Source organism: Asterias amurensis, chromosome 6 (assembly GCF_032118995.1).
Source record: "Asterias amurensis chromosome 6, ASM3211899v1".
Lineage (NCBI taxonomy): Eukaryota > Metazoa > Echinodermata > Asteroidea > Forcipulatida > Asteriidae > Asterias > Asterias amurensis.
The window spans coordinates 14,018,640-14,033,183 of record NC_092653.1 but is presented as its reverse complement, the minus strand read 5'-3'; the positions used below and the strand labels follow the sequence as shown (position 1 = coordinate 14,033,183).

Below are 14,544 nucleotides of genomic sequence, written 5' to 3'. Positions count from 1 at the left end.
GCCGGTAGATGAAGCTACAATTTGTTGCCTAGTTTTGTAAGGTAATAAAATTTAATCGGATTACAATCAATGTATCATGAGTGCATTCGGAATGATATTGTGAGATAAAAATAGCTTTAAAAAAAAACAGCAAGGTACCAGCAGTTTACGTTAATGTTATTATTTGTGAGGTGTCGTGCGGCATAATGACATCTAAAGTGAACATATTTTACTTGTGTCAATAAACTATTTGCGCCAAGAAGCCTTTTTGAGAGCCGCTCTGGTTGGATATTTGATACTTGATTTGATTCTTGATTTACTGTTGCGGTGCATTCTACATGGTGTTTGAACTGTCTAAAATTGTTCAACCTATACATCAAGGACGGATAGCTAAAATCAAATATTTAAATGTCCACAAAATATGAGAAATAACCATTATTGTGCCGTGCACTTCTCATCAAAACCCTGCCGTATATAAACAAAATACTATGCTGATTGGATACTGGTACCTGGTATTTTAGTAATGTGCCCTTCCCTATGAGACCCATATCACAGCCATCAGCCTTAACAACAGGGCCCCTCTTTGACCCCACCCATTAATAGTAGAAGATTTTAAGTGAACTTAATAATACCTGAACTCTTGCGTCGCCCGGTCCATATCGTTGGTGACCCTATGGGGCCCAACCCTCCCAACTAACTAATAAAACACTGAACTGAGCCGAATTAAACCACAAAAAAACAGTTTTCATTTATACGTTTGACTATGCAAGGAATTGCACTATTCAAGGGCCTCAGGAAGATTAAACAAAACACAATTCTTTTTCAGACGGTATTTTCTCCCCCCACCCCCCCCCCCCCCCAACACTCCCAAACTTTATAAAACACTAAACTGAGCCGAATTAAACAAAAAATAAACACAGTTTTCATGTAGACGTTTGACCATGCAAGAATTGCTCTATTCACATGGTAAAACCATTCAAGGGCCTCAGGAAGATTACATCAAACAAAATTCTTTTTCAAGACGGTATTTTCTCTCCCCCCCTCCCCCCCCCCCCCCCCGCAGCAAAACCCGCTCCACTCAGGTCTATTTTCTTCCTCCATGCTTATACCATGGAGGAACCTCCATGCTTATAATTCCCGTCTACTGATGACTGGCTATCCATGGTACGAACACCCACACACAGTGTAAAGTCTGATCGCCAAGTAAGCCCATTGTGTAAATGGATCTTGGTTGATCTGTGGTCAAACCTTGGGTGCTACACCGTGGCTAAAATGGGCTTAAAGCCCTTTGTTTGCATTTTCAATAGTCACATCTCACAGCCATGTACACACATTGGATATGTAGGTATCTAACGTTACGTCACGTAAATCCACGCTTCAATGACCATAGCACAGTGGTGGAATGGCATTGCGTTCCGCCTTGCTTGTTCCGGGTTCTGGGTAAGAAATCTTACCTATTACATGTGTGAAGAAATGTACGAAGACACATAAACTGTTACTTCCTCCATGGTTTTATGAATGAAAGTATGACATGAGATGTTGCCTTAACTCTTGGTTACCCATTGGAAAATACTCTTGGATATAGTTGATACTTTGGATTAATTCTACACAGAGTTTTTCGTCCTAGAAACTGAGAAACATCATTTAGAAACTGAGAGTTCCAAGGGAGAGTGAGTGGTGTTGTTTTTACTACGAGCGAGTACTCCAAAACTGTTGATACAATATCATACAAATGACCTTCTCAAGACGAGCGGAGCTGAGCGTGGCGGCCCGAGCTACTTTGACGGTGTTATTGCTCTTGTTGTGCGGCAATGCTCACGCCCAAGGTACGTTAAGGATATATTCATTTATTTTTTGTTCTCACTGTCAACAACAAATTCTGAGAGAAGGATGTGATAATAAGTGAGTTGTAGACATGGGATCAGGGTTGACATTTTCTTAAAATGTTCTATAGTCATTTAACACCAAAAACTAGGATTAACGTACACTTGTGAACAATTTAAATTGTTTTTTTTTTATCATCACATTACTATAAAGGTTTAACCGAAACTAGAAAGTGTCTTTAACTTAAACTTCTCGTGGACTGGTCCAATAAGATGTCCACAGAATAACTGGGTGTTTACTGTAAAGGCAATAAAAGTAACTGTTTAGTTATTACAAAAATTTATGAAGTTGACTTGTATAAGCCTTGCAACTGCCTTGCAACTGTTTGGGGGAAAAAAATTATTCCAATATTCAGGTCTGAGAATTACTAAATTGTACTGAGTTTGAAGACTAATGACCTTCTTTGCGTTTGGCTATAATCAGTTTACGGCTAAACAAAATTTGGAAGTAGTATTTTCTAAGTTGACGCTTTGAACTTATGCGAAATGCATAGGACTATCTGAAAGAATGTTTAACCATTTTTAGGGAGTTGAACTACATGTATTGGAGACGAGACAACATGAAGCTTGCCCTTTCAGTTTACAATGTACACATTTCACTGCGATCACTATTTTGTGCTTATATTCATTATATACATGCCTATGGATTGGATTCTAAGTCCCACCTGACTCCATAGGTTTCCATAGTTCAGGCTTCATTTTAAAGGCAGTGGACACTATTGGTAATTACTCAAAATAATTATTAGCATAAAACCTTTCTTAGTGACAAGTAATGAGGAGAGGTTGGTGGTATAAAACATTGTGAGAAACAGCTCCCTCTGAAGTGCCATAGTTTTGGAGAAAGAAGTAATTTTCCATGAATTTGATTCTGAGACCTCGAAATCAACCATCTAAACGCACACAACTTCGTGTGACAAGGGTGTTTTCTTCTTTCATTATTATCTCGCAAGTTTGATGACCGATTGAGCTCAAATTTTCACAGGTTTATTATGTTATGCATATGTTGAGATACACCAACTGTGAAGGCTAGTCTTTGACAATTACCAATAGTGTCCACTGCCTTTAAAACTGACATGTCCACAGATCTTCTCTACACAATCTGATCTTCACGCCTATGTTTACAGTGCTGTCATGTTTTGGGTTGCTGGATTACATTACCAGCTACAATAATTATCGGTCATTTTGTTTAAGCCATTTGATCTTTATTCCAAATGCGATTAAATTATGACATCACACTTTCTCAAAGTAGCGGTACCAGCTAATAATTAAATGTACTGGGTATCGTTGGTTCTTATTCATTAATAATAATATTATATTTTTGGAGAAAGAAATGAAGACAATGTCAGTTCGGGATGGAGGAACAAATCCAACTATAATATTTTTTTATTTGTGTGTACCCATATACACCGGAGTTATTATAATAGAAAAGTATATATTAATTTATTTATTTATGTATTCCATTTTAATTTATTTTTATTTTCATTTGGACAATCCAATATTACGAGCAGAGGCCGTTCAGGGAAGTTACAAAAATTGTTACCAACAATATTTGCCCTCCAAGACCCTGTTCATTTTGAAGAAAACAAATGTAGATGTAGTGTTCAGTTTGTCATGATTGTGCAAATTAACATAAGAAAACATCGCTTGCAAGGGGCAGTTTATTCTATATTCTGTGAATACCTCTGAAGGTCATTTATCGCATAATGTCTTTAAAGGATAAAAAACACACGTTATAGGGCAAGTTTTAATCTATGAGGTTGTACAAACAGCTCAACACCAGTGAGGTTGTAGACAAGTATTTTCAAAATTTGTTTGTAGTATTTTATTTGCAAAGTCTCAATGTCTTAAACATTGTGGCTTGTCTCTGAAAATCCAGACAAACCTACTCGCTGCAGTAGAGCATATATAGCGAGACAAGTTCTCAAAAGAAAATCTACGCAGCAAGTAGATTTATAAATTGTGTATCCGCAGACAAAGTATACATTTTTCATTTAGATGAAAATTTGCACCGGAAAAAAATGAATATTGACTTTGGTTTTACCCATGTTCACACATGTATACTCAGTACTTTCCCGAACTCTGTGAAAAATATCACAGGCATATTACTTGGGTGGGATTCGAACCACGACTTTTGCTACCCTAGAGCTGTGTAACCCACGATCTTTGATTCGCCTCGGGAAAATAAAACGCTCCGGGGATCACCTCGGGAGTCATAGTTTTAACCATAGCACGCAATTCTAGAGCGGTGTGTAAGCCACTGCTCTAGAAAGGCTAAGGTCGTGGGTTCGAATCCCAACCGAGTAATATGTATGTTACTTCTTTCACAGAGCTCGGAAAGTATAGAGTATATAGTGCTACACACGTATTGGTGTATATTGGTAAAACCAAAATGAATATTCAAGTATACAGTGTGACTATAGTTGGTTTTCAGCTTTTTATTTAATAAAATCATTGGAATGAGTTTAAACCGCAGAGAGTAAATCCATCTCGATCGTCCGGCTTCGGTTGTGTCATTGAACTCGTGCTTATGTGTCATTAATACAATTACGTTGATGATGAACAGGTCAATAAACTTTCATTTTGCAATAGCATAAAAAAGGTAATAATATGAACATGTGTACCACCCAGGAGAATGTTGTGTTCACCCATTTCCGTGTATTTGCTTTCTCTGTATATAGACTGTGGGAATATGGGCGGTGGATGTCAGAACAACTCGGAATGTAGGCAGTTAAATGGCAATCAGTTCTACTGCAGTTGCGTTGGTGCATGGACGGGGGAGTTTTGTAACATTGGTAAGTTTACGTAAAGGCTGGTCGTTGTTGTTGTGGGTTGTAGATTTATGTAAACGACTTATCTGATGTGCCACAACTCGGGGTCAGTCACCGTTGTCGACTGCTGACTGTCGACTGCGTTTGTCGACTGTGGTTATCTTAAATGGCAACGTACATGCTCAAGTTGGGCCACTGAAATACGTTACAGGAAGTTTTAAAGCTAGTTAAATGAAAATTAAAAAAAATGTTGGTTAACAGGCTAAAGCAGCTTTCGACAGTATACATGTGGGCTAAAGCATTATGTCACTTTGAAGTAATGTGGTTATATAAACAGATATTAGTTTTTATGCCCCATAGTTTGAAACTTAGGAGCGTTACTGCAGTAACGCTTCTCAAATTGTGTATTCCTATAGGATTATTCTTCCCGAGGGTACGATTTCTCCAAATGTTCGGCCATAGCTTAAAATAACCTACCACCTTTTGAAAAATAAATTTCCATGGGTTATTTTTGTTGCATAATCTACATGTATATAGAGAATTAAAACAATTAAACAGTTACACAAAACTGAAGGTAAAATTTGCCTTTAAAGAACTTTTTTCCTCTTTAAAGAATAACAAAATGAAAAGAAAATCAACTTTTTGAATGGTTATGCATCCTGCAAGCAGTACTATGTTATAAAATGCAATCCTTCTTTACCCCGATAAACGAACACAACAATTTGTTTTTATTAAACGTACAGGCTAGTTATGATAATTACAAATTGGTATTCGCAAAATGAAAATAGTGTGTGCGTTATTTGTCGTTTTCTTGTCCTCGGTTAATTTTAAAAATTATTTTTTTCAGCATCACATTAGGTCCACTTAGAATTAAAAATATATTCAATATATTATGTTTAACCTTTTTTTCCTTTTTCTTTACAGTAAACTTTTGTTTCAATGGCCCGTGTGGGAACCAGGGAACCTGCCTGAACCTGGAATTAACGTACGAATGCCAGTGTTCGAGCGGTTTCAGTGGCAGTAACTGTGATTTTCAAGGTATGTCTGTTAGGTAGCTAAGACATAATTTTAGTATTGACAACAACAAACAAGTTAGTGTAAGAACAGTTTAGAGTTTAAAGGCACTGAACATGATTGGTAACCGCAAAGACCAGTAATATAATTTGGTGTATCCCAACATATGCATACAATAACGAGCCTGTGAACATTTGGGCTCAATTGGTCATTGAAGTTGCAAGAACATTATGAAAGAAAAATCACCCTTGTTGTACAAGTTAGTGTGCTTTCGGATGGAAATAGTTGTGTGCTCAAATGTTGGTCATCGAAGTTGCAAGAAACTTTTGAAAGAAAGAAAAAACACTCGTCTGGCACATTTTTGTATTATACTATTCAACGGCTCTTCATTGCTTGTTACTAAGTAAGTTTATATGCTATACTATATACATTTATTTTGAGTAATTACTAAACGTGTACAATGCCTTTAAGCATTACTTTGGGCTATACAAACAGCGATTGAAACATCAGTGTTACAAGTTTAAGATACTTAGACTGTTAAAGACAGTGGACACTATTGGTAATTGTCTTCTCACTTGGTGTATCTCAACATATGCATAAAATTACAAACCTGTGCAAATTTGAGCTCAATTGGTTATCGAAGTTGCGAGATAATAATGAAAGAAAAAACACCCTTTTCACACGAAGTTGTGTGTTTTCAGATGCTTGATTTCGAGACCTAAAATTCTAAAGAGGGAGCCGTTTCTTACAATGTTTTATACTATCAACCTCTCCCCTCACCAGTTACCAAGTGAGGTTTTATGCTGATATAGTGTCCACTACCTTTAACGTTATTTCCAATACTAGGGGGCAATGTAAAACATGCTTCTAAGATTTTCCTTGATGTGATTGACAAAGAGTTGGACTGGACAAGGACACAAAACGTTTGACAGTTAAGACAAGCGGACAGATGAGACCAGATGAGACACTCGTTACATTGTATTAAAGTAAAATTAGAATGTTTACAATGACATTCAACAGTTATCACTTATTGGCTTTGTAAATACGTTTTAAGTTTTCATGAGAAACTTTCAAAGCATGAGGGATTGCTTTATGCCGGTCTTAAGGTTGTTCCAAATATGATACCATTTGAAATGAGAATATTTTTAGATTACGGTGTTCTGTTGAAGCTCATTACGGAGTTTTCGTTTTCGACGACGGATGATTCTGCGACGTTAATGATGACATTTGGCGTCATCTGTGCATGCGTCGGCTTTGAGGGCGGTCGTCTCTCAATTACTACGACAGTACTTTGGATGAATCTTCGTTGTCCTGCAAACGACAACGTTTGGCTGAAAAACCGTCGCAGAACCATCCGTCGTCGAAAACGAAAACTCCCCAATAATGACGTTAGAGATGAAGAGATTACATCAACCCGGAAATCGACATAAATATGATTTAAACCTTTTTCTGAAAACGCTTGTTTTGTTGGGATTTGTTGTCGAGGATTATGTTTCTTTTATTATTCAGTATGCGGGATACATGTACTTCCGGGTAAATGACTTATAGGAGGAAAGAACTCAAATCAAAAATCATGTATGAGATGGCACGTGGACAAGATTGACAGATGATTCAGAAAAATTAAATGCAAATTTCTTGGCCTTAAAAATGTGGAAGGACGACGCTGTGGGAGTCCTTTAATGGCGGTATTTAAATAACACTTACAACTTAGTGTAATCTTCACACTACAATGATGTTACCAAATTAAAGTGGCACAAAATTATACTTGTGGTATAGGTCTACATTATTGAAGTGTGAACATTAGAACTTACGCTATTTAGGTTTTTGTTCGTGTCTTCAAACTTATATCAAATAAATATAATACTGCATTAATGTTGCCATTAAAGTATACTTCAAATAAATATGGATTTACTTGTCCTTTCAGTTGATCCGTGTCTCCCATCACCTTGCCAAAATGGCGGCGATTGCTTCCCTCAAGCCAATGCCCCAATGGGTATGGTCTGTGTCTGCCCAGAGGCTTTCTTGGGTGTTACGTGTGAGAAGGGTAAGTTTTAACACCTGCTAGATCACAAGAGGTCGCTGTTGGTAACTACCACCCGGAGCTATATTATTATGAGAGTTCCGACGGAGAGTGACCAGTTTGATTTGGCCACGTGGTTGCTGGACGCCTTTTTGTCTAAAAATGTAGTACAACCTCACGAGCAGACTAGTCTTGCACCCTTTGTTCGCCCATGCAGTGAACATGCAGTTTCACAACTCTTCCAATATATGGCTCTGCTACCACCAAGTTGTGAATGTCATGGGTTTTACACATTGGTCTGGGGCATTTTTCTAATTTAGGGCAAATATCCTAGTTTGCATTTTTTCGGCATTGTTTGGACTTCCAAATTGTGGTTTATTTTGTATTATTTTTCGAATTGAAATTTGTCACGTGTATTTAAATAGCTCTGAAGATAATGCTTTTGATACAATGCTTTTGATAAAAGATTGTTCTAAAGGGTTTTGACCATCTTCTTTCAGAAAATCCATGTTTCCCTCAACCTTGCCAAAATGGCGGAGACTGCACTGTGGACGGAACGTCTTTTACGTGCGCATGCCCAGACGGATACAATGGCGCCCAGTGCCAGACACAGGGTAAGTTCGACATCCGTCTTTTCCTCGTCTTAAGGCAGGGTACGCTTTGGGTAATTGGCAAAGACTTGTATCTTCACCTGATAGACTGGCATCGCTCCATAGAATAACAAACATGTGAACACTTTTTTTGCAGAAATTAGTCATTTTTTGTACACCCTTTATAGTATATTTTAGATGATGTCAATTTTAACGCCCATTTTTGCACTGTAAACTTGGAACGAATGTCATTGTTTTATATTTTATATTTTATTGACCAAACCAACAGCGGACGAGCCGCCAATTACAGGAAAGGATAAAAAACAATTAGAAATATTCATATAGCCTATATAAACACAATCTGATATGTACAAAGTTAACAATTAAAATAGAATCATCTTAGGAAAGAAAATTAAAGCATACATTGAAGATTAAATAAAACAAGGGAACAGAAACAGACCTTCATGAACGACTGTGAAAATAATTATATTTAAAATAAATTGTAAAAGCAAAAGCCTGCATTAAACTATAAAATACAATAAACAATAAAAGACAAGGGAAATAAATGTAAAATCAAATAAAATATAAACAAAAATATTAACAAATCGATGTAAACAATACCAAAAAACAAATATATATAAAAAAAACACTGTAAATACATGTATACATTAGTTACTGGAAGGGGATATGGCACGCATTGTTGTTCCTTTTTTATATACAAATATGGCAAAGGCGAAGCTGATTGTCTGCGAGAGACCTGACATGTTTTTAGCATTATAATCATAGTCAGGTTTAAACATTTACAAGTGTAGATCTTTGGCAGATTGTTAATGAAAACTATTAACGGTTCGTGTTCACAATGTAATCGAACATTGTGTTTGCTGTATCCGTCAGTAACTGGCTGTGAGGATGACCTCAACCCATGTCAACATGGCGGCATTTGTTTTCCTATGGGAAACATGAGGACTATATGCGTATGTGTTGATGGATATATGGGGACGTTATGTGAAATACATTCCGAACTAGGTACGGATATGTGACTTGTGACTCATTGCATGGCATGTGATCATCCACACAAAGCACACTCTCAAGGCTCTTAAAGGCAGTGGCCACTATTGGTAATTGTCAAAGACGAACCTTCACACAGTTGGTGTATCTCAACACATGCATAAAGTAACAAACCTGTGAAAATTTTAGCTCAATCGGTCATCGAACTTGCGGGATAATAATGAAAGAAAAAAAACCTTGTCACACGAAGTTGTATGATTTCGAGACCTCAAGTTCTAAACTTGAGGTCTCGAAATCAAATTTGTGGAAAATTACTTCTTTTTCGAAAACTATAGCACTACAGAGGGAGCCGTTTCTCACAATGTTTTATATCATCAACCTCTCCCCATTACTCGTGACCAAGAAAGGTTTTACGCTAATAATTATTTTGAGTAATTACCAATAGTGTCCACTGCCTTTAAATACTAAATTGTTATTAAACTTTCCTAAAAGCATTGCTGTTGTCATGGAGTGAGTGGGTTGCAAGTTCCATTTTGTGCATTGTGCTACGTGTGCTGTCGTTAAATTGGTGGTTTAAATTTTCCACATTACTAGACTGCCCTTCTTTCTTTAACCGATATTAGGATTCATATGTAAATGTTACGTCTGATTCGACCATTTCCTTGGCCAACTCTTGATGGCGCACTGTATTTGAATCCTTTGGCGTTTCTCTAGAGAATGTACTTGACGCTATATTTAAAAAACGTGTACTAGTTTGCAATAAATAATCCAACTGCATGACAACATATCCCTTTCTAGCCACATGACTGCCTGAAACTGTATTTGTGGGGTTTTATAACAGTCCTTTAAAAAACGTGATTTAAAAGTTGATCTTCAATTAATTTCTCCACCGCACAAATGTTCCTCCATGTATCTTCCGCAGTCTTCAACTTTTGGATACTTTAGATTATTTTAGGAGGCATCATTTCTTAACCACTGGCACCATTATACATCGCATGATCAAACGTCTTAGTTTGCTAAAACGCATGTTGTATCTTTGGGTCATCTGGAAGAATATAAGTACTTTGTATTATTTTAATATGCAACAATGATTTACGTGGTTTAAAACCAACTTCAATTTGGGTTATGTAAATCTATACACACAGTAAAAACACGTATGCATTTCGGTGCATGTTTATGTTCACAACGTAGGCTCTAAAAGCTCCTGGGTCGAATTTGACCCGGATTCCGGGTCCCAGTTAGCCTGACACATTTCAGGGTCAGGTTGACACAGTTAGTGGTCAAAAAGGTTTAAATATTTAGTGGGTACAATTATATCATTTGATCAACGTGCAGTTACATAGATGCCCAAACAAGGTTTTTCGTCATCTTGACCATTTCCTTGGTCATTTCAACACATATTCCGGGTCAGACTGACCTAGAAAAGAACAAGCTCCCAGGGATCCGGGTAAATTCTTATTCGGACGGTCTTAGAGTGTATGGAAATTCCAATAGTCAAATATTTTTTCATGTGGTGCATGAGATTTTCTAAATTTTTTAAAGTATCATTATAACATAGTCAACTTTTGGTTGGTCAATACCATTTAAAAATGGATTAACGTTGCCTCTTTTCTCATGCAAACACAATGAAGACAGAGCTGCAAGTCTCACAAACTCGCCAGGTAAGAAAATTAAACAATCAAGATAAAATTTAGTTGTGCAACAAAGTTTAAAGTCCGATCAAGTCTTGATATTCTTTTCATTATTTTTACTTACAAATGTTGCGTCTCGCCATCCATTGTTCCTTTTCGTACTGAAGTAATTAATTTTGCTGTGAAATCAATCTCAACCAAAATTTTAGAAATTGATGTTTCCTGGCCTTGAAAAGAATGTAAATCTAACATTAATCCGTTGTATTTGTCAGTGACTGGTTGCGAGGATGGCTTAAATCTGTGTCAAAATGGCGGCATCTGTTTTCCGTCTGAAAACCTGACGCCTATCTGCGTATGTGTGGATGGATACTCAGGAATGACCTGTGAAATAGAACCACCATCAGGTATATAGACCTTATGTCGAACTCTATGCATGTCCACAAAGTTGAATTAATGCATGGCTGAGTAAATTGTGAATTCTCTATATCGGGTTTCGTTGGTGAATTCTCAGAGAAGGACTCTTGGTGGCGTGCTATAATGAGTTATTTCCGCACAACACCAATGTTGTTGTTGTTGTTGTTGTTGTTGTTGTTGTTTGAAGTGGATTTTTCTTGTTTAGAATATTTCATTGCATTCAATCCTATTCGAAGCTGTAGCATAATATTGCATGATAAAAAAAACTAAGTGGGTATATTTTTAATGTTGCTGTATTTGTCAGTAACACTTGTGAAAATGATCGCAACCCAAATATTTTAAATCGGTGTTTCCTGGCCACGTAAAGAATGCAAATTAAACATTACTTTTGCTGTATATGTCAGTAACTGGCTGTGAGGATGACCTCAGCCCATGTCAACATGGAGGCATCTGTTTTTCCTCTGGAAACCTGACGACTATCTGCGTATGTGTGGATGGATACTCTGGGGTGCTTTGTGAACTCGAACCACTACCAGGTACATGTATACTATAGAGACCCAGAGTCAAACTCTATGCATGTCTTCAAAAACAAACTCAATGCATGGCTCAAGACATTATGATAATTATGAGTCCTTTGAACTCTCTACACCGGTTTTTTCGTGGGCGAATTGTCATCTTGGTGGCGTGCTTCAATGTGTTATTTCCTCATAATGCACTAATTACATCAACATTTTGCTGTCTGGAACGGATTTGCCTTGTTTAGAATGGTTTATTGTATTCAATTCTATCCCGAGCTACCCAAAGCTAACATGACTTTTTCTAGGTCAGATGACGAATCAGTTTACACAATCTAGTGTGCATTTTGTTCCTTTATATTTCGTTTTTATGTACTTCATAGGATGTGACAAAAATGCATTCCAGGTAAAATCAGCCCGCCATTGAGCATTTTAAAAATAATCAATGCATGTTATGGGTTGTCCATTTAAAAATTGTTAAACAAGTTTGGACTATAGGCCTACTCTTCGGTTTTGTTTTTGATAACTACGGGGAAAAAAATGAAAGTCTATGATATGTAAACACGGTCAAAAGAATATTCCCGAAAAATCTTTAACGGCCTGTCACACTGATGCATGCTTAAACAATCTCATGTTTTACAGCTTTTGCGAGCCATTCATTTATTTAAAAACATAGTAATACATTACTTTTGCTGTTCTTCAGTAACTGGTTGTGATGTTGACCACAACCCTTGTCAAAATGGCGGCATTTGTTGTCCCACTGGAAACCTGACTGCTGTCTGCGTTTGTGTGGAAGGGGTAACTTGTGAAATAGAACCACAGCCAGGTATAAACAAAAAATGTATATTCTGACTCAGTGCATGGTATTATAGTTTACACTAAGCACGTTTGCACAAGACGTTGACTTTGCCACCTACAAACTTATTATTCCCTAGAAGACGAGCAGAGTATACTGTTCGGGATGTCAAGACCAAACCAGAGCAAACATCACTCCTTCAAAATATATTTATTAAATGGTTGTACCGGCGACTATACTGTTATTTGTAGTTTATTCTTAATACATATTGTTTTCCCCATGCTGATCTTTCCATTGCATGGTGTTTTCTGCCATGGCCTCGTGTAAAATGTAAACCAAACATTGTTCTTGCTGTATTGTTTAGTAACAAGCTGTGAAGACGACCTCAACCCATGTCAAAATGGCGGCATTTGTTTTCCTTCTGGACACCTGACGACTATCTGCGTGTGTGTGGATGGATACTCGGGGATGTTATGTGAAATAGAACCACGGCCAGGTATAGGACCTATACAGCTTTGCTAAATCTTGTTGTTGCAGATAAAACTTTACCGACAAAACAACACTGGTGTTACATCTGACTGTTTTTTTTTTATAGACAACAAGACATATTGTTGAAATGGATTTTGCTGCGGGCATGTTGTTTGGCATTAATCAAAGTTGTGTTCATTTCATTTTATTTCATTTAGGTGAGAACATCACTAACATGGCAAATATACGATGTCTAAACAATGGTTGCTGGACCTTAAAAACAGTTGTTATTGTGTTTATTTGTCGTGTATCAGATTGAAAGAAAAACAATATTTACATGTAATAGCAATTTTACTCTCGCCCGTATTCTTCAGTAACCGGTTGTGAGGATAACCTCAACCCATGTCAAAATGGCGGCATTTGTTTTCCCTCTGGAAACCTGACGACAATATGCGTGTGTGTGGATGGATACTCGGGGATGAAATGTGAACTAGAACCACTTGCAGGTATAAATTCTGTACGTCTTGTTAAGCTTTTGGTTGCAGATAAAACTTGAATCAGAAAAACAGCACTGTAGTGTTGCCATCAATATTTTCTTTTATACAGATGGTATGCTGAAGCGTTTTTTTTTTGTCACGTGCATATGGAGTGGACTTAATAAAAGTTTCATATTTTGGTAAAAACATCACTTATATTATTGAGAAGATTTATTTACCCCAAATGAGACTATTGCGTCCTTTTTACTTTACTTATTTGTGTTTTCTTTTTCTAATGAAACAGTTCGCAACTCAGTCATTAAACTAAGCATTATAGGTGTAGCTTGTCGCATAAAACGTGTATTAAAAAATTTGTAACTTATTTGTTCTGGTTTTGTTTCTAATACGGCCAAGACGTACCTGAAAGTTTCAGAAACATAACAGATGAAAAGATAACATAGCATAAGAGTTCTTGAAGAAAGAGTAAGGGCTGTTGACAGGCCGCACTTTATGGGTTTTTTCTGGTATTATTTCAAGTACATAACTTTATTTTTGCCGTATTCAATCTTCAGCAACCGGTTGTGAAGACGATCTCAACCCATGCCAAAACGGCGGCCTCTGTTTTCCATCTGGAAACCTGACGACTATCTGCGTATGTGTGAATGGATACTCGGGGATGTTATGTGAAATAGAACCACAGCCAGGTATAGAAACAGATTCCCTGCATGGCATTTTCTGGTCCAACCTTTACGTATATTTCTTGATTATCACATGAAACCGCTATGCATTGGCGTTGTTGTCTATCTCGTCCCCCAATGGTGGTGGTGGAGCCTTTCTTCGGCTTACTCTTGTTCGAATCCCTATAATTGCTTGACAATACTGTTGCAGCTTAACTATGTTAAATTGTTCATGTATCAAATTGAAACAAATACTTTATTCTTGCCCGTATTCTTCAGCAACCGGTTGTGAGGACGATCTCAAC

The 14,544-nt window shown here is 37.1% G+C and overlaps 2 protein-coding genes across 2 annotated transcripts in view; both read left to right on the top strand.

Moving 5' to 3' along the window:
- The first annotated feature begins 1,392 nt into the window (after positions 1-1,392).
- Positions 1,393-14,544, top strand: part of LOC139938812 (uncharacterized) — a 44,783-nt gene continuing 31,631 nt past the window's right edge. Inside the window, exons 1-5 of the mRNA XM_071934450.1 lie at positions 1,393-1,805; positions 4,541-4,654; positions 5,555-5,668; positions 7,569-7,688; positions 8,165-8,278. Coding sequence (XP_071790551.1) covers positions 1,712-1,805; positions 4,541-4,654; positions 5,555-5,668; positions 7,569-7,688; positions 8,165-8,278 — 556 coding nt within the window. The 5' untranslated portion in view covers positions 1,393-1,711. The remainder of the gene's footprint in view (positions 1,806-4,540; positions 4,655-5,554; positions 5,669-7,568; positions 7,689-8,164; positions 8,279-14,544) is intronic.
- LOC139938095 (uncharacterized) lies at positions 9,214-14,455 on the top strand. The gene is made up of 8 exons (XM_071933474.1): positions 9,214-9,280; positions 11,166-11,297; positions 11,712-11,843; positions 12,526-12,648; positions 12,983-13,114; positions 13,461-13,592; positions 14,135-14,266; positions 14,451-14,455. The coding sequence occupies exons 1-8, from the start codon at positions 9,214-9,216 to the stop codon at positions 14,453-14,455; spliced, it is 855 nt and encodes a 284-aa protein (XP_071789575.1).